This window comes from Oncorhynchus mykiss, chromosome 4, assembly GCF_057628025.1.
Source record: "Oncorhynchus mykiss isolate SJ-2025 chromosome 4, ASM5762802v1, whole genome shotgun sequence".
Classification (NCBI taxonomy): Eukaryota; Metazoa; Chordata; class Actinopteri; order Salmoniformes; family Salmonidae; genus Oncorhynchus; species Oncorhynchus mykiss.
The window spans coordinates 28,580,762-28,604,874 of NC_143025.1; the positions used below are offsets into that span (position 1 = coordinate 28,580,762).

Here is a 24,113-nt window from a genome sequence, read left to right on the forward strand (position 1 = left end):
CTTTGTCTTCTCTCACCTGCCTGATAGACACAGGATGGCTTTAATGAAGGTTCAGTAGACTACTTGTATGAATAATATCCTACAGTACACCTGTACTCTATGTTTCTCTAACTAGCCATATTGAGTACACACAACGTATTATTATGTCCACGTTTTTACACAATCCATTTAAATCTGTGTTTCTGTATCTTGTATGGCTTGTGTCTTCTGAATGCAGTTTAAATACACCTGTTCTTGGAATGCTGACAGACTCCTCAAGCTGTCTTATTTCATTGTCTCTGTTTGTCTGGAAGACGTAATAAAGCTAGCTATGGGCAACATGGGCATAGGCCTACATATATCACTGCCATAGGCACACACAGCAATAGGATATAAGCTATCACGTCCATGTCATTTACCTGTTTTGCCGAACATTTGTGATATGACTCAACTGTAACGGCCTATTTCATTGTGGTTGGAAAACAATCGCGCTTCTATGGCACCAGCTACGAGGAATGACACACACTGCATGCCGGACAACATTCCTGTTGGATGAGAGGTGTCAGAAAGTGCATCATACACGTTGCGTTGAACTGCCTTTAGCTCTCGACACCGCCGGACCGGTTTAACTGGACGGACCGTTTCTGCGATGTGCGCGTGAATATTTCTATGAGCGTGGGAGAGAGAATTCCAACCTGACTTCCATCCCAGAACCAAACCAGCTAAGAAACACATGCGGAGAGAGAGTAGTTCAATGTAAGGGTCTGTAGACCAGTCTAATCCTCTGTTAGTAGGCGAGAACAGTAACATTTTGCCGGTAGCCTCCTGGACTGTTGACACTGGAGAAAGTTATTCCGAGTTATTGTGTTGACTGTTTTGTGTAACTGCTTGGTGTAAGGACGTTAACGGAACTAGCCAGAATGAGAGGCTGAAGTTGCCACCTGGATAAAGCGAGAATAGAGGTGGAACAAGGCTACCCATAGCTGTCTGTTGCTGGTTGAATTACGCACGATGGACCAGGTAAACCTTATCTGGTGTTATTACACTTTCAGTACTAAGACTCGTCTCATTCTCTCTCGCGGACACACACAGCGCCGTGCTGTTATAACCAAACCATGGTTCACGAATAGAGTTCCGTGCCACTGTTACATTTTCTATTACTGTATAGTTAGATAGGGAGTTGGCATGATGCCCATGCTTCTTGTCTCAACAACTATTAGTTGGTGGTTTTTCTCTCTGGTTTATTACTAGATATGGCTGTATTGTTTACCTTCTAAAGTCGATGTCATTGACCCCGCGGGAAATCGAATTGGCATAATAAAAAATGCCTATCAAAATCTGTCTGTTTAAACTAGAGATATATATATATTTTTTTGCATGGGCTGCGTCTCAAACCACTACATCCGCCAATGGCGGCCTTCCACATCTGTTGTGGAAGGTGGCTGAGCTACAGCAGTGTTTGTCAGACAATGAGATATCCAGATAAACGGTTTGAGCTACAAACTAATGCTCTATGGAATGATGACAGTCTCATGAACACGGTGGTGTTCTCGGTTTTACTCTATGACGACCTCAAGCATCATGGGATTAGTCTGAATTCAGTACCTCTGATCTGCCAACTTCTGTCTGTAGTCTCTAAACAGTTTGGGTGAGATTCTCAGATTCTCGGTTGTTTTGGTCTGGGACCCCCACAAGCCTCACAAGACTATTTGGAAGGTAGCCCTGTGCCAGTTTTAAAAATGAATGGATGTACAGTGCCTTCAGAAAGTATTCATACCCCTTGACTTATTCCCCAAAAAATTGTGTTACAGACAGAATTGAAAAATAATTAAAACAAATGGTTTTCTCACCCATCTACACACACCACACCATAATGACAAAGTGAAAACATGTTTTTAGAAATGTTTGTAAATGTATTGAAAATGAAATACAGAGATATATAATTTACATAAGTATTCACACCCCCGAGCCCATACTTAGCAGAAGCACCTTTGGCAGCGATTACAGTTCTCTGGGTAAGTCTTTAAGAGCTTTCCACACCTGGATTGCGCAACATTTGCCCATTATTATTTTCAGAAACTCCAGTGTAGATTTGGGCTTGTGTTTTAGGTTATTGTCCTGCTGAAAGGTGAATTCATCTCCAAGTGTCTAGTGGAAAGCAGACTGAAGCAAGTTTTCCTTTAGGATTTTGCCAGTTCTTAGCTCCATTCCATGTATTTTTTATCCTTTAAAGCTCCCCAGTCCTTAATGATTACAAGCATACCTATAACATGATTCAGCCACCACAATGCTTGAAAATATGGAGAGTGGTAAGTACTCAGTAATGTGTTGTAATGGATTTGCCCCAAACATAACAAAAAGTGAATTGCTTTGCCACATTTTTTTGCAGTATTACTTTAGTGCCTTGTTGCAAACAGGATGCATGTTTTGGAATAGACCTTACAGTGAAGTGCTTAACTATGAGCCCCTAACCAACAATGCAGTTTAAAAAAAAAAAGAAAATACGAATAAGAAATAAAAGTAAGAGGTAATTAAAGAGCAGCAGTAAGATAACAATAGCGAGACTAGAATGGGAGAGTGTTCGGTCCTCCTTTTCCTGTAGTCCACAATCATCTCCTTTGTCTTGATCACATTGAGGAAGAGGTTGTTGTCCTGGCACCACACGGCCAGGTCTCTGACCTCCTCCCAATAGGCTGACTCGTTGTTGTCGGTGACTGTTGTATCATCGGCAAACTTAATGATGGTGTTGGAGTCGTGCCTGGCCGTGCAGTCATGAGTGAACAGGGAGTACAGGAGGGGACTGAGCACGCAACCTTGAGGGGCCCCTGTGTTGGAGATCAGCGTGGCAGAAGTGTTGTTACCTACCCTTACGACCTGGGGGCGGCCCGTTAGGAAGTCCAGGATCCAGTTACAGAGGGAGGTGTTTAGTCCCAGGGTCCTTAACTTATTGATGAGCTTTGAGGGCACTTTGGTGTTGTGTGCCGAGCTGTAGTCAATGAATAGCATTCTCACATAAGTGTTCCTTTTGTCCATGTGGGAAAGGGCAGTGTGGAGTGCAGTAGAGATTGCATCATCTGTGGATCTGTTAGGGCGGTATGCAAATTGGAGTGTGTCTAGGGTTTCTGGGATAATGGTGTTGATGTGAGCTATGACCAGCCTTTCAAAGCACTTCATGGCTATAGATGTGCTATAGTTATTTAGGCAGGTTACCTTAGTGTTCTTGGGCACAGGGACTATGGTGGTCTGCTTAAAACATGTTGGTATTACAGACTTGGATAGGGAGAGGTTGAAAATGTCAGTGAAGACACTTGCCAGTTGGTCAGCGCATGCTCGCAGTATACGCCCTGGTAATCCGTCTGGCCTTGCGGCCTTGTGAATGTTGACCTGCTTAAAGGTCTTACTCACGTCGGCTGCGGAGAGCGTGATCACACAGTCTTCCGGAACAGCTGGTGCTCTCATGCATGTTTCAGTGTTATGTGCCTCGAAGCGAGCATAGAAGCAGTTTAGCTCATCTGGTAGGCTCGTGTCACTGGGCAGCTCTCGGCTGTGCTTTATTTGTAGTCTGTAATGGTTTGCAAACTCTGCCACATTCGACGAGCATCAGAGCCGGGGTGGTACAATTCGATCTTAGTCCTATATTGACGCTTTGCCTGTTTGATGGTTCGTCGGAGGGCATAGCAAGATTTCTTATAAGCTTCCGGGTTAGAGTCACGCTCCTTGAAAGCGGCAGCTCTAGCCTTTAGCTCAGTGCAGATGTTGTCTGTAATCCATGGCTTCTGATTGGAGTATGAACGTACGGTCACTGTGGGGACGACGTCATCGATGCACTTATTGATGAAGACAATGACTGATGTGGTGTACTCCTCAATGCCATCGGACGAATTCCAAAATATATTCCAGTCTGTGCTAGCAAAACAGTCCTTTAGTTTAGCATCTGCTTCATCTGACCACTTTTTTATTGATCGAGTCACTGGTGCTTTTTGCTTGTAAGCAGGAATTAGGAGGCTAGAATTATGGTCAGATTGGCAAAATGGAGGGCAAGGGAAAGCTTTGTATGCGTCTCTGTGTGTGGAGTAAAGGTCGTCCAGGATTCTTTTCCTCTGGTTGCACATTTAACATGCTGATAGAAATTTGGTAAGACCGATTTAAGTTTCCCTGCATTAAAGTCCCCGGCCACTAGGAGCGCCGTCTCTGGGTGAGCATTTTCCTGTTTGCTTAATGGCGGAATACAGCTCATTGAGTGCGGTCTTAGTGCCAGCATCAGTCTGTGGTGGTATGTAGACAGCTACGAAAAAATACAGATGAAAACTCTCTAGGTAGATAGTGTGGTCTACAGCTTATCATGAAATACTCTACCTCAGGCGAGCAAAACCTCAAGACTTCCTTAGGTATCGTGCACCAGCTGTTATTTACAAAAATACATAGTCACCCACCCCTTGTCTTACCAGATACCGCTGTTCAAACCTGCTGGTAGAGCGTATAACCAGACAGCTGTATGTTGATAATGTCATCGTTCAGCCACGACTCCGTGAAGCATAAGATATTACAGTTTTGAATGTCCTGTTGGTCGTTTAATCTTCCACGCAGGTCATCGATTTTATTTTCCAAAGATTGAAAAGATTGCTAGCAGAATGGAAGGCAGTGGGGGTTTATTCGACCGCCCACGAATTCACAGAAGGCAGCCCGCCCTCCGGCCCCTTTTTCTCTGCCTTCTCTTTAAGCAAATTACGGGGATCTGGGCCTGTGCCGGGGAAGGCAGTATGTCATTCACGTTGGGCTCGTCAGACTTGTTAAAGGAAAAAAAGGATTCTGCCAGTTTGTGGTGAGTAATCACAGTTCTGATGTCCAGAAGTTATTTTTGGTTATTAGAGACGATAGAAAAAACATTATGTACAAAATAAGAGAAAAAAAAGAAGTTGCAAAGAAAAAAACAACAACACACAATTGGATAGGAACACGTAAAACGTCAGCCTTCTTTTCCGCCGCCATTATTGACCTCATGGTGAAATCCCTGAGCGGTTTCCTCCCTCTCTGGCAACTGAGTGAGGAAGGGCACCTGTATCTTTATAGTGACTGGGTGTATTGATACACCCTCCAAAGTGCAATTAACAACTTCACCATGTTCAAAGGGATATTCAATGTCTACTTTTTTTTTTACCCATCTACCAATAGATGCCCTTCTTTCTGAGGCATTGGGAAATCTCCCTGGTCTTTGTGGAGGAATCTCTGTTTGAAATTCACTGCTCAACTGAGGGACCTTACAGATAATTGTATGTGTGGGATACAGAGATGAGGCAGTCTTTCAAAAATCTTGTTAAACACTATTATTGCACACCGAGTGAGTCCATGCACCTTATTATGTGACTTGTTAAGCACATTTTTACTCCTGAACATATTTAGGCTTGCCATAACAAGGGGGTTGAATAGTTACAGTGTAAGTCGGAAGTTTACATACACTTAGGTTGGAGTCATTAAAACTTGTTTTTCAACCACCACAAATTTCTTGTTAACAAACTATAGTTTTGGCAAGTCGGTTAGGACATCTACTTTGTGCATGACACTAGTAATTTTTGCAACAATTGTTTACAGACAGATTATTTCACTTATAATTCACTGTCTCACAATTCCAGTAGGTCAGAAGTTTACATACACAGAGTTGACTGTGCCTTTAAACAGCTTGGAAAATTCCAGAAAATTATGTCATGGCTTTAGAAGCTTCTGATTGACATAATTTGAGTCAACCTCAAGACATCAGTCAGGAAGTTAAAGCTTGGTCGCAAATGTGTCTTCCAAATGGACAATGACCCCAAGCATACTTCCAAAGTTGTAACAAATTGGCTCAAGGACAACAAAGTCAAGGTATTGGAGTGGCCATCACAAAGCCCTGACCTCAATCCTATAGAAAATTTGTGGACAGAACTGAAAAAGCGTGTGTGAGCAAGGAGGCCTACAAACCTGACTCAGTGACACCAGCTCTGTCAGGAGGTATGGGCCAAAATTGTGCCAACTTATTGTGGGAAGCTTGTGGAAGGCTACCCAAAACGTTTGACCCAAGTTAAACAATTTAAGGGCTATGCTACCAAATACTAATTGAGTGTATGTAAACTTCTAACCCAGTGGGAATGTGATGAAAGAAATAAAAGCTTAAATTAATAATTCTCGCTACTATTATTCTGACATTTCACATTCTTAAAATTAATTGGTTATCCTAACTGACCTAAGATAGGGAATTCTTACTAGGATTAAATGTCAGGAATTGTGAAAAACTGAGTTGAAATGTATTTGGCTAAGGTGTATGTAAACTTCCGACTTCAAGTGTATTGACTCAAGACATTTCAGCTTTTCATTTTTTATTAAATTGAAAAAAAAAAATTAAAACATTATTCCACTTTAACATTATGGAGTATTGTGTTTAAGCCTGTAGCAAAACAATCTAAATGTAATACATTTTATTAAGTTCAGGCTGTAACGCATCAACATGTGAAAAAAGTCAAGGGGTGTGAATACCTTCTGATGGCGCTATATACATTGTGTACATAACATTAAGAACACTTTCCATGACAGACTGATTAGTTTAATTCAGGTGAAAGCTATGATTCCTTAATGGTGTCACTTGTTAAGTTCACTTCAATAGTGTGGATGAAGGGGAGGAGACAGGTTAAAAACATTTTTATTTTTGACAATTGAGGCATGGATTGTGTATGTGTGCCATTCATAGGATGAATGGGTAAGACAAAATATTTAAGTGCCTTTGAACGGGGTATGGTATTAGGTGCCAGGCGCACCGGTTTGTGTCAAGAACTGCAATGCTGCTGGGTTTTTCATGCTCAACAGTGTCCTGTGTATATCAAGAACTGTCCACCAGCAAAAGGACATCCAGCCAACTTGACACTGTTGGGAGCATTGGAGTCAACATGGGCCAACATCCCTGTGGAACGCTTTGACACCTTGTATACGAATTGAGGCTATTCAGAACACCAAAGTTGGGGGCGGGGGGATTAACAATAATAATATCCTGATCTCTCAGATATAAACTCAGCAAAAAAAGAAGCGTCCTTTCACTGTCAACTGCGTTTATTTTCAGCAAACTTAACATGTGTTAATATTTGTATTAACATAACAAGGTTCAACAACTGAGACATAAACTGAACAAGTTCCACAGACATGTGACTAACAGAAATGGAGTAATGTGTCCCTGAACAAAGGGGGGGTCAAAATCAAAAGTAACAGTCAGTATCTGGTGTGGCCACCAGCTGCATTAAGTACTGCAGTGCATCTCCTCCTCATGGACTGCATCAGATTTGTCAGTTCTTGCTGTGAGATGTTACCCCGCTCTTCCACCAAGGCACTGCAAGTTCCTGGACATTTCTGGGGGGAATGGCCCTAGCCCTCCTCCTCCGATCCAACAGGTCCCAGACATGCTCAATGGGATTGAAACCCGGGCTCTTCACTGGCCATGGCAGAACACTGACATTCCTGTCTTGCAGGAAATCACGCACAGAACGAGCAGTATGGCTGGTGGCATTGTCATGCTGGATGGTCATGTCAGGACGAGCCTGCAGGAAGGGTACCACATGAGGGAGGAGGATGTCTTCCCTGTAACGCACAGCCTTGAGATTGCTTGCAATGACAACAAGTTCAGTCCGATGATGCTGTGACACACCGCCCCAGACCATGACGGACCCTCCTCCAAATCGATCCCGCTCCAGAGTACAGGCCTTGATGTAACGCTCATTCCTTCGACGACAAACGTGAATCCGACCGTCACCCCTGGTGAGACAAAACCGCAACTCGTCAGTGAAGAGCACTTTTTGCCAGTCCTGTCTGGTCCAGCGACGGTGGGTTTGTGCCCATAGGCGACGTTGTTGCCGGTGATGTCTGGTGAGGACCTGCCTTACAACAGGCCTATAAGCCCTCAGTCCAGCCTCTCACAGCCTATTGTGGACAGTCTGAGCACTGATGGAGGGATTGTGTGCTCCTGGTGTGACTCGGGCAGTTGTTGTTGCCATCCTGTACCTGTCCCGCAGGTGTGATGTTCGGATGTACCAATCCTGTGCAGGTGTTGTCACAAGTGGTCTGCCACTGCAAAGACGATCAGCTGTCCGTCCTGTCTCCCTGTAACGCTGTCTTCGGCGTCTCACAGTATGGACATTGCAATTTATTGCCCTGGCCACATCTGCAGTCCTCATGCCTCCTTCCTCACACAGATGAGCAGGGACCCTGGGCATTTTTTTCAGAGTCAGTAGAATTGCCTCTTTAGTGTCCTAAGTTTTCATAATTGTGACTCTTAAGAGGAATATTAATAAATGTCACATTATTTAGTGCAGGTAAGGGCAACACTTTTTGTAATAACTTCTGATTTGATTTTAAATATCTGTATTTGTCTCTCAGTGTGTGTGTATGGATGGTGGAAATATGATGTGGTATAGCAGGACAGAGTGATTCATGCTAAAGCTGGCTACTGGGTTTCTATTGGCATTTTTGTTGCCAATGGCAGTTGTGCACTCCGCCTTGAAAGTTATCTAGGAGGAACACTGGATTATCCGGTCACTTAGTTTGTTTTATTTTATGTTGATTTAGACTATGAAGAGAGAGAGAGAGAGAGAGAGAGAGAGAGAGAGAGAGTACAGTTAGGAAGGGCTCAAAGATAACCTGTGATTTGAAATTAAATTATGATTCCTTTCTCCTGAGGTATCTGTTTTCCACCCATCTCACCCCCTCCCCTCCTTTATCTCTCTCTCAGGAAGAAGATCTGGACTTCAAGTCCTTGAGGGCAAAGTTCCAATATGAGGAAGTGCTGCTGAAGCAGCCAAGGACCAAACCTGCCCTTCCTGTGAAACCTAAAGTCCTGTCCCCTCCTCACAGCCCAACAAACTCCCTTCCTTCCTTCAGCCCCACATCACACACACCCTCCAACTCACGCAGCCTAACGCCCGGAGCTCGACCCTCCCTCCTCACCTCCCTCCAGGGGAAGGGTGACATCGCACCCCGAGTCATCTTCAAGGGAAATGAGAAGAAGGTAAAGGGAAAAGACAAGAATGAGGGGAAGGTGAAATTACTAGGTAAAAAGAAGGCAGAGGCTGACAAAGAAAAGGCAGATAGAGAGATGAATGGCGGGAAAGACGATGTAGAAGATCTGCTGGACCAGAAACAGAAGACAGAGGCAGACCTAGTCATTAAGAACAAGAAGGTGTCCCTGCTGTCCCCTAGGGGGTTTAAGGGGGGTAGTGTCGAGCTGGAAGATTCTTCGCCACCGCCCATATATGCAACAGTAAAGAAGAAGGGTTTTCGGGGCATCGGGAAGCCTGTGAAATCAGGGAAGAAAGGGAAAGAGAGGAAAGATGAGTTTCCTCCTCTCCCCATGTTGGACATAGCCAGCCCAGACATGGCTGGCCCTGAACCTCTCATCGCTCTAACAACCTTCAGAACCCCATCACCCCATGCTAATATACCCACACCAACTGCCCTCATCCCACCGGCCCCAGCAGCTCACATTACCCTCTTACCCCTTGCCCCGAAACCTGCCCCAGTACTAGATGCCCTCTTACCCTCTGAGCTGTTACCCTCCACCCTGATGCCTGCACCAGCAGCTGAAACCATTACAGTCGCTACACCACTCGACCCCATTCCAATGATCCCTGACCCTCCTATCGTTGAGCCCATTCCTGTTGCCCCCCTTACCCTGGAGTTAGAAACCTCAGCTGAGACCATCCCAGCCCCCACCCTTTCTGTATTGGTTCCCCCCAGCCCTACCCCTTCCCCTGTTCCTGCCCTACCCAGCCCGGTACCAACTCCCCCAGTCACCCCTAACCCCTCTGCTATCTCCACCTTACCACCACCCACTATAGCCACCCCACGTCGACCTGCTATTGCCAGGCCACCCCCACCCACTGACCCTACCCCCTCTCCACCTCCACCTCCAGCTCCTGAACTTGTACCTGAACCTGAGTCTGTAGTAGTGGATGCTGCTGTTGTAGTCGAGGCCTCTGCCTCTCCACCTCCCTCTCACACACCCCTTTCCCCAGCGGTGGACCCCCCAGTCACACCCCCGTCCCCCCAGCCTGAGAGCCTCGTGTCGGTCCAGGAACGACCACTCTCAGCCCTGTCGGCTCTAGGGCGAGCAGAGGAAATGAGTCCACCAAAAAAAAGAGGAACAGAGATCATCTTCGATGCTCTGGAGAAGGCCAAGAGAAAGTGTGGCAGGTGCACAATATACCTTTAATACATACACATTAACGTTAACATCAACTATTCTAACATACTATCCCAACATATTATCCTGACATATTATCCTGACATATTATCCTAACATATAGCGTTTCCTGTCCATTGCTCATCCCCCAGTCGCTTTAGATAAGAGTCTGTTAAATAACCATATTGTTATTATTACCATCTAATTAACTCCATCTCTTTTCTCCCAGCCCTTTGACCACACCCACCATAGAGGACCAACCCCCACTCCCCCACAAATCCCTCCCTGAGCTCCCACCAATCGACTACGATGACCAGGCCGGGGCGGGGCCCCCTACACCCCTGAAACCGTCCCTGGTCAACAGTGTTGACGTTAGTAAGTGTCTGCATCTCTCTTTCCCTAAGGCCCTTGTTCTCTCTCTTCCTCGCTCTTTCTTTCATTCTATATATCTCTCCTTTTTCTGTTCACTCTACTTTTGTACTCACTCTGAACATGAAGTACACAGGAGTGCAGCTCACCCCTACACCCTAGGTAAGACTTTGCATGGTGGAATGGTTTAGATATCTTAAGAGGGTGTCAGCTAGGTTGGTATGCAGGAGGTCAGGTATGCTGCTGGATCTAGGCTGCCAGAGAGTCCCTGGCCTGCAGTAGGTGTTATGTGGTTGTTGTTGCAACGCTGTAGACACGGAACAGCAGAGAAGGTCGAATACCTGTAGGTGAGGAGGAGAAGGGGGAGAGTAGGGCGTAGGTGAGGAGGAGAAGGGGGAGAGTAGGGCGTAGGTGAGGAGGAGAAGGGGAGAGTAGGGCGTAGGTGAGGGGAAGGGAAGAGTAGGGCGTAGGTGAGGAGGAGAAGGGGGAGAGTAGGGCGTAGGTGAGGAGGAGAAGGGGGAGAGTAGGGCGTAGGTGAGAAGGAAAAGGGGGAGAGTAGGGCATAGGTGAGGAGGAGAAGGGGGAGAGTAGGACGGAGAAAGAGAGGTATTTAAACTATCTTTGGTGTGTCACTATGGGGCAGTGTTTCTGTCAAAGTTAGCATGACTGGGTGCTGCTGCTTGTGTTCCAACTCTCTTGTTGGTGATGATTACATCGTTTTAATTTGAGGAATGTAGTTATCAGTTAAGCAGAGTGTTCCTCCCGGCTGACCTAGTGAACAGGCCAGTTCAACCACTCAGACTCTCGCTTCACGGCGTTGCACTACAACAAAACAACAACCTACACACTGTAGTTTTCACTGCTTTATCTTTCTTAGTATTGAAAAGGTTTGGGCTGTATCCAGATTTTCATACCTTCATACCGTTCCTGTACCATACCAGGGTATACAGTGTTACCAGCAGTACCGACAAGGGGCTCTATTTCTTTCCAAATGCTAAAAAATATTATTATAATTTTAAAAAATGAAGCATAGAACAAATTTAGGCAGCAGGGATCTTGATCCAGGAGGGGATTGATTGTCTCTGCTGTAACCAATAAGTTTGATCTTGCAAGCTAGCCACTAGCAAGGTTTAACATCACATTTTACAGTGTAGAAATAGGCAGGGTTTATGACTGGCTCTGGTAACTATTGACGACCCAGGAGCCCTGCGCTGGAGATCATTTAATTGGCACATCTTAGTTAACTTATAGTTTTAAGCAGCGGCATAGCACACACAGCCCAAGCTTCATACTGTCATTTCAAAATACCCTGGTATACTGTATATATGGTATACATGCCCAAGCCTTATATTGAACCTTTTTCTCTCTCTCTTTAGGGCAGGCGTTTCCTGTGTTGGAGAGGATAGCAGGGGACGTGATACCAGACCTGTTGGAGGCACCCCCTCCTCTCTCGAGGAGGTGCCTTCCGGAGGCCTCCACCGTGCGACCCCTGCAAGAGAAACCCCTACGACTCCCCTCCATGAACCTGACCGCCCATGGTACATCCTACCCACCTCTCCTCACACTGGACATGTTCTGTCACTAAAGAGCTCCACAGCAGTGTGTTCACAAACCACAGTAGAAAACCACATTACATTGCACACAGACAAACATACAGTGCCTTGCGAAAGTATTCGGCCCCCTTGAACTTTGCGACCTTTTGCCACATTTCAGGCTTCAAACATAAAGATATAAAACTGTATTTTTTTGTGAAGAATCAACAACAAGTGGGACACAATCATGAAGTGGAACGACATTTATTGGATATTTCAAACTTTTTTAACAAATCAAAAACTGAAAAATTGGGCGTGCAAAATTATTCAGCCCCCTTAAGTTAATACTTAAGCGCCACCTTTTGCTGCGATTACAGCTGTAAGTCGCTTGGGGTATGTCTCTATCAGTTTTGCACATCGAGAGACTGACATTTTTTCCCATTCCTCCTTGCAAAACAGCTCGAGCTCAGTGAGGTTGGATGGAGAGCATTTGTGAACAGCAGTTTTCAGTTCTTTCCACAGATTCTCAATTGGATTCAGGTCTGGACTTTGACTTGGCCATTCTAACACCTGGATATGTTTATTTTTGAACCATTCCATTGTAAATTTTGCTTTATGTTTTGGATCATTGTCTTGTTGGAAGACAAATCTCCGTCCCAGTCTCAGGTCTTTTGCAGACTCCATCAGGTTTTCTTCCAGAATGGTCCTGTATTTGGCTCCATCCATCTTCCCATCAATTTTAACCATCTTCCCTGTCCCTGCTGAAGAAAAGCAGGCCCAAACCATGATGCTGCCACCACCATGTTTGACAGTGGGGATGGTGTGTTCAGCTGTGTTGCTTTTACGCCAAACATAACGTTTTGCATTGTTGCCAAAAAGTTCAATTTTGGTTTCATCTGACCAGAGCACCTTCTTCCACATGTTTGGTGTGTCTCCCAGGTGGCTTGCGGCAAACTTTAAACGACACTTTTTATGGATATCTTTAAGAAATGGCTTTCTTCTTGCCACTCTTCCATAAAGGCCAGATTTGTGCAATATACGACTGATTGTTGTCCTATGGACAGAGTCTCCCACCTCAGCTGTAGATCTCTGCAGTTCATCCAGAGTGATCATGGGCCTCTTGGCTGCATCTCTGATCAGTCTTCTCCTTGTATGAGCTGAAAGTTTAGAGGGACGGCCAGGTCTTGGTAGATTTGCAGTGGTCTGATACTCCTTCCATTTCAATATTATCGCTTGCACAGTGCTCCTTGGGATGTTTAAAGCTTGGGAAATCTTTTTGTATCCAAATCCGGCTTTAAACTTCTTCACAACAGTATCTCGGACCTGCCTGGTGTGTTCCTTGTTCTTCATGATGCTCTCTGCGCTTTTAACGGACCTCTGAGACTATCACAGTGCAGGTGCATTTATACGGAGACTTGATTACACACAGGTGGATTGTATTTATCATCATTAGTCATTTAGGTCAACATTGGATCATTCAGAGATCCTCACTGAACTTCTGGAGAGAGTTTGCTGCACTGAAAGTAAAGGGGCTGAATAATTTTGCACGCCCAATTTTTCAGTTTTTGATTTGTTAAAAAAGTTTGAAATATCCAATAAATGTTGTTCCACTTCATGATTGTGTCCCACTTGTTGTTGATTCTTCACAAAAAAATACAGTTTTATATCTTTATGTTTGAAGCCTGAAATGTGGCAAAAGGTCGCAAAGTTCAAGGGGGCCGAATACTTTTGCAAGGCACTGTATCTCTCACACACACACACACACACACACACACACACACACACACACACACACACACACACACACTAATAAACTGGGAAACTAAAAGAGAAAGGATAGAGTAGTTATCAGTATGTGGTTCTTCATGTTGGGTAACTATCTGTCTCTCTTTTCAGCTGGGGAGATTCCTGCTCCTCTAGAGTTCTCCGTAGCCGGTCCTGCTCTTGACGTTCCCGAGTTTGAGGCCCTAGAAGCCCTAGAAATCCAGCCTGCAGACTTGGTGGAGATAGAGGGGTCAGAATGGGGGAATGGAGAATATGGTGACAACATTCCAGAGACAGTGCTTCTAAAGCAGGAGATTCTGGAAGAGGGGGAGGGGCTTCCAGAATTCGAGGACCACAGAGTTCCAGAATCAGAACCGCTGGTCGAGGTTCCATTGGAGGTTCGGGTGGAGTTAATCCAAGAAACTGTCCCTGCCTCCCCTTCCAGCCAGGACCCCCAGCCACAGGCAGGGTAACACAACCAGCTAACTCTTACTCTCTCTCAAACGTACCCCATTCTTGCCTTAAAAAGAACACATCCAGCTCCCGTTCTCTACTAGAATAGTGTTCTATGTCATGTTCTTGTCCCTGACTGACCGTTCCACACCCCCACCCCTCCAGAGCTGAGACAGAAGACGGCACCTCTGAGAGCTGTGACAAAGCCAATGAAGACATGCCCTCAGCCAAACAGAAGGTCAAGGGTCAACCCACCAAGAAGAAGAAGGAACCAAAGAGTAAGACACGGGAACCTTACATTAAGTTCTCACTCAGATACCATCCACCAGTATGAGCGTTTCGAGCTGTGGGTGTGAATCTGTGAGATGAGGTCAGATGTTGAGTATGTGAGTACTGTATGTAATGTTATGTAGGCCAGTGTCTCTAGCAGTGAAGCTGATATGCGTGTTTATCTCTTTTCTCCTATTGACCCTAGACAGACTGGCATTGCTACCGCTCTCATTGATTTGATCTTATCTAGCCATAACTGCATCCAATAAGATGAACTAACATAAAATATGTTTTCAGATGTCAACATGTTTTCTTAACTATTTATCTTCCTGTTATCTTTTCACAGACCCATATGCTGAGACTCAGCCTCCGGTAAGGAAGATTCTGGGTCTTTTGATTGGTTGATAGCTTAATATTTGACCATGTTTGACCCAGGTCTGTGTTACACACAGTAAAAGCTCCTCTATCGTTCAGACACTTCTCTGCATCCATCCTGTGGGAATCAAATCACCCAGTGAAGATCTTATCAGACATGACCCTCATCTTCCTATTGTTTTCAGACTAAAGGAACATCCAGGGGTGGCTGGTCTTTTAAGAGGCCTGCTCCGGAAAACCCAGAGGAGAAAGATATGAAGAAGAAAGAAAAACAATATCTGGAGAAGGAGAAGAAAGAACAGAAAGAGAGAGAGAAGAAGGAGCAGAAAGAAAGAGAGAAGAAAGAAAATGAGATGAAGAAGTTTAAGGTGAGAGATCCTTAGAGGAGAGGAGAGCGGAATAGTGTTCTGGGTAGTAGAAACCAGTGTGATTTCATTCCTTCAAGATGATAGATTAACTGAACATCATGGCTACACGGTAGTAACTTCACTTATCACAGAGCGATGTATTCACATGGTTAACTTTCATTTTTGAGCAAAACTCCCAATGACGTCTATGAACGATTTTCACAGAAGTCACTGTTGGATCTCAAGTCTGATTACTAACGACAAGAGAGGGAGTGGGATTTATAGGAAACATCATATAACCCTAACCCAAGTGTTGCTAGTACACACAGTGCACACTACACTACAACCATCAGTAACACAGATTAATACACAGGGTAATATCAACAGTAGCAGCCCCTCTAGCAGAGTAGGACATTAATGTAAAGCACAGCTGGATTAACAGATTTACATTGCATTCATCGCACTCTACAGTCAATACAGTATGGGACCGCTGAGATGATATTTTCACTGTGTGTGCATGCCTGCGTGCGTATGCAGATAACAGGTCAGGAGGAGGCTATATATCAGGCTACAGTGACGGTAGCATCTAAAGGACGTAAGGACGACCTGTCTGTGAAGAATAGGGACATCGTCAGCATCATACGGACCACAAACTGCCCCAAAGGAAAATGGCTAGCCAGGGACAGCACTAATACATGTAAGTTACACACCTACCTAACCCCTGACCTTTACACAAATACAGATGGGCATAAAATGAGTCAAATAGTTCAACATCTACAGTAGTTGCTTGATTGTGGGATTCCAGACAGGTTGTTGTGTTGTCATTACTTGAAGACCTACTGTATGTGAAAACAGCCTTGCAGGTGGATTCAACATGTATGTGTGTTTACAAACTATCTGTGTGTGTAGATGGGTACATCTCAGTTATAGCAGGTGTAGTTAGTGTTATATATATCTGTGTGTGTAGATGGGTACATCTCAGTTATAGCAGGTGTAGTTAGTGTTTTATCTGTGTGTGTGTAGATGGGTACATCTCAGTTATAGCAGGTGTAGTTAGTGTTATATATATCTGTGTGTGTAGATGGGTACATCTCAGTTATAGCAGGTGTAGTTAGTGTTTTATCTATGTGTGTGTGTGTGTATAGATGGGTACATCTCAGTTATAGCAGGTGTAGTTAGTGTTATATCTATGTGTGTGTGTGTATAGATGGGTACATCTCAGTAATAGCAGGTGTAGTTAGTGTTTTATCTGTGTGTGTATAGATGGGTACATCTCAGTTATAGCAGGTGTAGTTAGTGTTATATATATCTGTGTGTGTAGATGGGTACATCTCAGTAATAGCAGGTGTAGTTAGTGTTATATCTATGTGTGTGTAGATGGGTACATCTCAGTTATAGCAGGTGTAGTTAGTGTTTTATCTATGTGTGTGTGTGTGTATAGATGGGTACATCTCAGTAATAGCAGGTGTAGTTAGTGTTTTATCTGTGTGTGTATAGATGGGTACATCTCAGTTATAGCAGGTGTAGTTAGTGTTTTATCTGTGTGTGTGTAGATGGGTACATCTCAGTAATAGCAGGTGTAGTTAGTGTTTTATCTGTGTGTGTGTAGATGGGTACATCTCAGTTATAGCAGGTGTAGTTAGTGTTATATCTATGTGTGTATAGATGGGTACATCTCAGTAATAGCAGGTGTAGTTAGTGTTTTATCTGTGTGTGTGTAGATGGGTACATCTCAGTTATAGCAGGTGTAGTTAGTGTTATATCTATGTGTGTATAGATGGGTACATCTCAGTTATAGCAGGTGTAGTTAGTGTTTTATCTGTGTGTGTAGATGGGTACATCTCAGTAATAGCAGGTGTAGTTAGTGTTTTATCTGTGTTAGTGTTTTATCTGTGTGTGTATAGATGGGTAAATCTCAGTAATAGCAGGTGTAGTTAGTGTTATATCTATGTGTGTATAGATGGGTACATCTCAGTAATAGCAGGTGTAGTTAGTGTTTTATCTGTGTGTGTATAGATGGGTACATCTCAGTTATAGCAGGTGTAGTTAGTGTTATATCTATGTGTGTATAGATGGGTACATCTCAGTAATAGCAGGTGTAGTTAGTGTTATATATATCTGTGTGTATAGATGGGTACATCTCAGTTATAGCAGGTGTAGTTAGTGTTATATATATCTGTGTGTGTAGATGGGTACATCTCAGTAATAGCAGGTGTAGTTAGTGTTATATATATATATGTGTGTGTATAGATGGGTACATCTCAGTAATAGCAGGTGTAGTTAGTGTTTTATCTGTGTGTGTATAGATGGGTACATCTCAGTAATAGCAGGTGTAGTTAGTGTTATATCTATGTGTGTATAGATGGGTACATCTCAGTTATAGCAGGTGTAGTTAGTGTTTTATCTGTGTGTGTATAGATGGGTACATCTCAGTTATAGCAGGTGTAGCTAGTGTTATATCTATGTGTGTATAGATGGGTACATCTCAGTAATAGCAGGTGTAGTTCGTGTTTTATCTGTGTGTGTATAGATGGGTACATCTCAGTTATAGCAGGTGTAGTTAGTGTTATATATATCTGTGTGTGTAGATGGGTACATCTCAGTTATAGCAGGTGTAGTTAGTGTTTTATCTGTGTGTGTATAGATGGGTACATCTCAGTTATAGCAGGTGTAGTTAGTGTTATATCTATGTGTGTGTAGATGGGTACATCTCAGTAATAGCAGGTGTAGTTAGTGTTTTATCTGTGTGTGTATAGATGGGTACATCTCAGTAATAGCAGGTGTAGTTAGTGTTTTATCTGTGTGTGTAGATGGGTACATCTCAGTAATAGCAGGTGTAGTTAGTGTTTTATCTGTGTTAGTGTTTTATCTGTGTGTGTATAGATGGGTACATCTCAGTTATAGCAGGTGTAGTTAGTGTTATATCTATGTGTGTATAGATGGGTACATCTCAGTAATAGCAGGTGTAGTTAGTGTTTTATCTGTGTGTGTATAGATGGGTACATCTCAGTGAGCCAGGTGGAGCTGGACATTAAGGAGATGTTGGAGCTGGGGAAGAAGGCTTCTCATGCCATCAGCCATAAGGACAGCAGTACTGTGGTAGAACAGGGAGGAGAGCTGGCCAGGATGGGCAACAGGACTTCCAATCACTACCCACTACAGGATGATACAGGCAGCTGTAAGTACTCCGCTGTCCACAGTTATTAATTTAGTGCATGTGCTCACAAGTCATATTGTGGATCCAAATGACATGTATCCCTTTCCTGCAGTCAATGACCAAGGCACCCTCTTTGGCCTCCTCATGGGTGGAATGTTATTCATATTTTTCATAATTAATAAAGATTATTTCAAAGAATCCGATGAAAATCTTGTGTTTCTATGTCAAACTATTTTGTTACATTTCAGTCTTCTGAGATGTATATAAAGTGTCATTTTGGATGCAAACTCAAAATTGAATACATTTCCACTTTATATCTGACATGGTACAGGTGTCATCTGTTTTTTTTTAAGCCCATAACCACGTGTGTGAGGTGTATACTTTTGTTTCAATGTAGATTTGTTAAAGACTACCAAAAAAACACTGCAGTCAAAAGTGAAACTGTGTGTGTTCTCCCTCAGTTACAGACGACAGTGAGGAGTGGACGAATGATGACGATGAACCTCTCTCCTACCCCATTGAGGAAGATCCTACAGAGAGGTCAGTACACACTGCAATGTTAACTGTTTGAACAGGCATGTTTAGATGTGGGAACTATTCACCATTGGGACTATTCAACAGGGTCCCAGGGAATTTAGGTCTTTCCTATGCACGCCTTTCCTACGCACTTCTCAGTATTTGATATTCAGACTTAACTTTTTCAGTCACGTAATTCGCTCTGCAGGTGTGGCTACCCTGCTCTATCTGAATACATTACATTCAAACACTGAAAACCCTCCCACTTGCTGGCCAACAGTTTCTCATGGAGTCTCCATTCAATTGGGTTTTCAGTACATTTATCTTAAGCCATCCCTTTCCAGTGTACCTTTAATTCAAATTTTGTCGACAGTCTCGATAACTTATCCAGTTGAAGTCGGAAGTTTACATACACCTAAGCCAAATACATTTAAACTCAGTTTTTCACAATTCCTGACATTTAATCCAAGTAAAAATTCCCTGTCTTAGATCAGTTAGGATCACCACTTTATTTTAAGAATGTGAAATGTCAGAGTAATAGTAGAGAGAATTATTTATTTCAGCTTTTATTTCTTTCATCACATTCCCAGTGGATCGGAAGTTTACATACACTCAATTAGTATTTGGTAGCATTGCCTTGAAATTGTTTAACTTGGGTCAAACATTTCGGGAAGCCTTCCACAAGCTTCCCACAATAAGTTGGGTGAATTTTGGCCCATTCCTCCTGACAGAGCTGGTGTAACTGAGTCAGGTTTATAGGCCTCCTTGCTCACACACGCTTTTTCAGTTCTGCACACACATTTTCTATAGGATTGAGGTCAGGGCTTTGTGATGGCCACTCCAATACCTTGGCTTTGTTGTCCTTAAGCCATTTTGCCACAACTTTGGAAGTATGCTTGGGGTCATTGTCCATTTGGAAGACACATTTGCGACCAAGCTTCAACTTCCCGACTGACGTCTTCAGATGTTGCTTCAATATATCCACATAGTTTTCTTTCCTCATGATGCCATCTATTTTGTGACGTGCACCAGTCCCTCCTGCAGCAAAGCACCCTCACAACATGATGCTGCCACCCCTGTGCTTCACGGTTGGGATGGTGTTCTTTCAGCTTGCAAGCCTCCCCCTTTTTCCTCCAAACATAACAATGGTCATTATAGCCAAATGGTTCTATTTTTGTTTCATCAGACCAGAGGATATTTCTCCAAAAAGTACGATCTTTGTCCCCATGTGCAGTTGCAAACCGTAGTCTGTCTTTTTTTATGGCGGTTTTGGAGCAGTGGCTTCTTCCTTGCTGAGCGGCCTTTCAGGTTATGTCGATATAGGACTCATGTTACTTTGCTGTTGTTCTGGGATTGATTTGCACTTTTCGCACCAAAATACGTTAATCTCTAGGAGACAGAACTTGTCTTCTTCCTGAGCGGTATGACGGCTGCGTGGTCCCATGGTGTTTATACTTGCGTACTATTGTTTGTACAGATGAACGTGGTACCTTCAGGCATTTGAAAATTGCTCCCAAGGATGAACCAAACTTGTGGAGGTCTACAATCTTTTTTTCTGACGCCTCGGCTGATTTATTTTGATTTTCCCTTGATGTCAAGCAAGGAGGCACTGAGTTTGAAGGTAGGCCTTGAAATACATCCACAGGTACGCCTCCAATTGACTCAAATTATGTCAATTAGCCTATCAGAAGCTTCTAAAGCCATGACATCATTTTCTGGAATTTTCCAAGCTGTTTAAAAGGCACAGTCAACTCAGTGTATGTAAACTTCTGACCCACTGGAATTGTGATACAGTGAATTATAAGTGAAATAATCTGTCTGTAAACAATTGTTGGGAAAATGACTTGTGTCATGCACAAAGTAGATGTCCTAACCGACTTGCCAAAACTATCGTTTTTTAATGAACAATAAATGTGTGGAGTGGTTGAAAAACGAGTTTTAATGACTCCAACCTAAGTGTATGTAAACTTCTGACTTCAACTGTACATGGGGAGAACGGGTTCAGAATATAGGGATGAATGAAAGAATACCATCAACTCGGCAGGTTCAGCCCTACAGAAACATAAAGCGTGGATCTCCAGATTTCATCCATGCAAATTCTGAAGGCAAACAATGACAATTTGGAATAATAATAATAATACTGTTTCACATTTGTCACATTTGTCTCCAGGGACCATAAGGAATAATCATCTAAGACAATTGCTATGCATATTTAAAATTCCCTTCTCCAAACGGATTGCTCATTTACCCAGCTCATCAATTTATACATAACAGTGCATGGAGAATGCTGTTATTTCTATTTGAAGAAATAAAGTAGATGCTTTCTCCACTTTTAACCGGCAGATTCGCACCGACCTTATTCATCTTTTCCTCGAGTTTAAAGGTGGTGGAATTATGAGGGAATTAAATCCAGGTCAGAATACAGTGTATCTGTAGACACACCTCCCTCTGCCACCTGAAATGAATAGTGGGTGAATTTGCATGCTATTCTCATGCTTAAGTAGGCCGTCATTGTAAAGAAGAATGTGTTTTCAACTGACTTGCCTAGTTAAATAAATGTGTAAAACATAAACAAGTAAGTTTAAGGTCAGAATACAATAGAGAAAAGCTCATAAAAAGGGAATCACGTTCACTTTACGTGTGCTTAACTCTGGTCGGAATCGGGGCCCAGGGGAGTGTTATGGTGAAGGCTATCACAGTGGGGACTATTGTCCTTTGATGTCAGGAACTTTGAATCTGCATGACATCACTATTCTCTTCTGCAGTGGCCACATCCAAACAATCTCCATGACGGGTGAGTCAAGCCACTAGGTTTCAATGATCTATCAATGAGCCATGACTGACCACAGCTTCCTGCATGTTCTGCTTATCTTTTCTTCCCCTTTTTAAATACCTAAAATACCTTTGGCTGATTACATCTGTTATTGTTTGCATTATTGTGTGTGTGTTTACTTCCTCCAGGAAGCAGAGAGCTTAGCATCCACCACCAACAAACACAGAATTACACCACCATAGATGGAATGGATATGCAGTGAGTCATGCACACACACAGATAATAAGACAAGGATTTTAATAGTATTAACAATATTCTATCCATTAGCTAGCATTTCTCCCTTCTGATGTCTGTCTGTTCTGCAGGGTGAAACATGAAGCACTTCAGAAGCTGGCCACTTTCTTCCACAAACCTGTTGTAGAGGAACCCGTCAGGAGGTACATACAGTATAATTTCACACACACACACAGATGAAGGTAAAGGTGAATGCATGTTTCCTTTGATGCTTACATCTTGTGTTTTGTTTTCTTCTCCATCTCCCTTTCTTCTCCTCCCCATCTCTCTCTTTCTTCTCCTCCCCTTCTGTTTCTTCTCCTCTCCATCTCTCTTTTACCCTCTCCATCTCTCTTTTACCCTCTCCATCTCTTTTACCCTCTCCATCTCTCTTGTACCCTCTCCATCTCTTTTACCCTCTCCATCTCTCTTTTACCCTCTCCATCTCTCTTGTACCCTCTCCATCTCTTTTACCCTCTCCATCTCTCTTGTACCCTCTCCATCTCTCTTTTACCCTCTCCATCTCTTGTACCCTCTCCATCTCTCTTTTACCCTCTCCATCTCTCTTTTACCCTCTCCATCTCTCTTTTACCCTCTCCATCTCTCTTTCTTCTCTCTCTCCCTAATCCCCAACTCTCGCCTTACCTACTGTCTCCCTTTGAGAAGACCTGAAGAACCTGAACCAATCAGTAAGTGAAGAGCTACGTATGGATTCTGTGTACTACACATTCCACACATCAGGCCTAGTCTTTGGGCTGGTTAGCCAGACGCAGATGATCCATTTAGCATGCCTTTCTTTCATAGTCAAGGAGAGTTTCATTTGGATCCAGGAAAGCAGCCAATAAAGGTTGAGAGAATGCTGTTGGAATTTATTGAGTTCAATGAAAGGAATCCACTTTCTAATCTGACACACTAGTGTGGAAAAATATCTTATGTTTAAAACATGATCCTGTTTTACTTGCCAGGCCCCGTGGAGATAGAGGAACCAGTGTACCCGTAAGTAGGAGAGGAAAGAAATGTCACATTGTGTAATCTGTTGTCAGACTAGTTTTCTGGGCTTTGTGTGTGTGTGTGCCTGTCTACCATGCATGTGTGCTTCTATGTAGATGTAAAGTGGAAGCAGATTTGGAGCTTCCAGACATGATGATTCTTCCTCCTCCTGGCCCGTTTGCAGACGACAATCAATGACACTTGGTAGACTACCAACTACAGGTAAAAATGATACTTTACATTAGTCAGCCATTAAGAATCATTGATCAGTCTGACAATACCAGTAGGCTATTGATCATGCATTGATGATGTCTGCGTCTGTTCTCTCTTCTATGAGCAGTTGGAGAGCAGAGGAACAACGGCAACATGGTATGTTGTCGAGTGCCAGTCATCTCCATGACAATCACTCAGATAACGGAGACATGAAGGATCGTTATTTGGACAACCTGCAATTGGATGGACTATTTCTCTGTTATAATATTGTTTAGGCCAGGATTCAATCCGAGAGCACCAGTCAACAATGCAGATTAAGGCAGTGTTACCGTCTTTGCAGAGACCTCATTCAAGATAAATGCTGCAATGTCGACTCAATTGGAAATGATCTTTAAAATGTCAATAACGCTATAGGGTTTCAGATTGAATCTCTTGTTTTGATGTCCATCCAGGGTTATGGAGGATGAGATGAAGGATACAGACAGAGTAGTTCTGTTTATACTAACTCTTCAATAGTTTTATACAAAGACAATTATGGGATACCATGCATAGTGTAATGTCTGTTTACAGGTGTTTGTGTTCGGCTAGATGACAAATCAACAGTCTGTATCCAGCTACTGTCGGTGTCTAAAATGACAGCCTATTCCCCATGTAATGCACTAACTTTGACCTAAGTGACACAGGGTTAACCACATAGGGCTCTGGTGAAAAGTAGTGCACTACACAGGGAAAAGGATGCTTGCCATACTGTATGAGATGTCTGGTTTATATTCCCTGTGTATTTCCCATTAAGTATTAGAGTGAGGGGGAAGTTATTTGATGATGTAACCTTTAGTTGAAGTCCTGTTCATTTAGCTACCAGCTCTGCTAGTTGTGATCTGGCGATTCAATAAAAAACACAAATCAATCA

At 43.3% G+C, this 24,113-nt stretch overlaps 1 protein-coding gene across 2 annotated transcripts; it reads left to right on the plus strand.

Moving 5' to 3' along the window:
* Positions 1 to 4: 4 nt before the first annotated feature.
* LOC110521632 (uncharacterized) lies at positions 5 to 24,110 on the plus strand. 2 transcript variants are annotated; one of them, XM_021599316.3, is made up of 18 exons: positions 5 to 999; positions 8,723 to 10,182; positions 10,401 to 10,546; positions 11,917 to 12,078; positions 13,969 to 14,305; positions 14,455 to 14,567; positions 14,906 to 14,931; positions 15,120 to 15,302; positions 15,819 to 15,978; positions 18,277 to 18,459; positions 18,900 to 18,978; positions 21,720 to 21,748; positions 21,916 to 21,985; positions 22,093 to 22,164; positions 22,664 to 22,689; positions 22,966 to 22,996; positions 23,107 to 23,212; positions 23,331 to 24,110. In XM_021599316.3, exons 1-17 carry the CDS (start codon positions 991 to 993, stop codon positions 23,186 to 23,188), a joined length of 3,168 nt encoding a protein of 1,055 aa, XP_021454991.3. In that variant the 5' UTR covers positions 5 to 990; the 3' UTR covers positions 23,189 to 23,212; positions 23,331 to 24,110. The 2 variants fall into 2 exon arrangements, with proteins under 2 accessions (XP_021454991.3, XP_021454992.3); XM_021599317.3 differs by having other exon boundaries at positions 22,667 to 22,689.
* Positions 24,111 to 24,113: the final 3 nt, after the last annotated feature.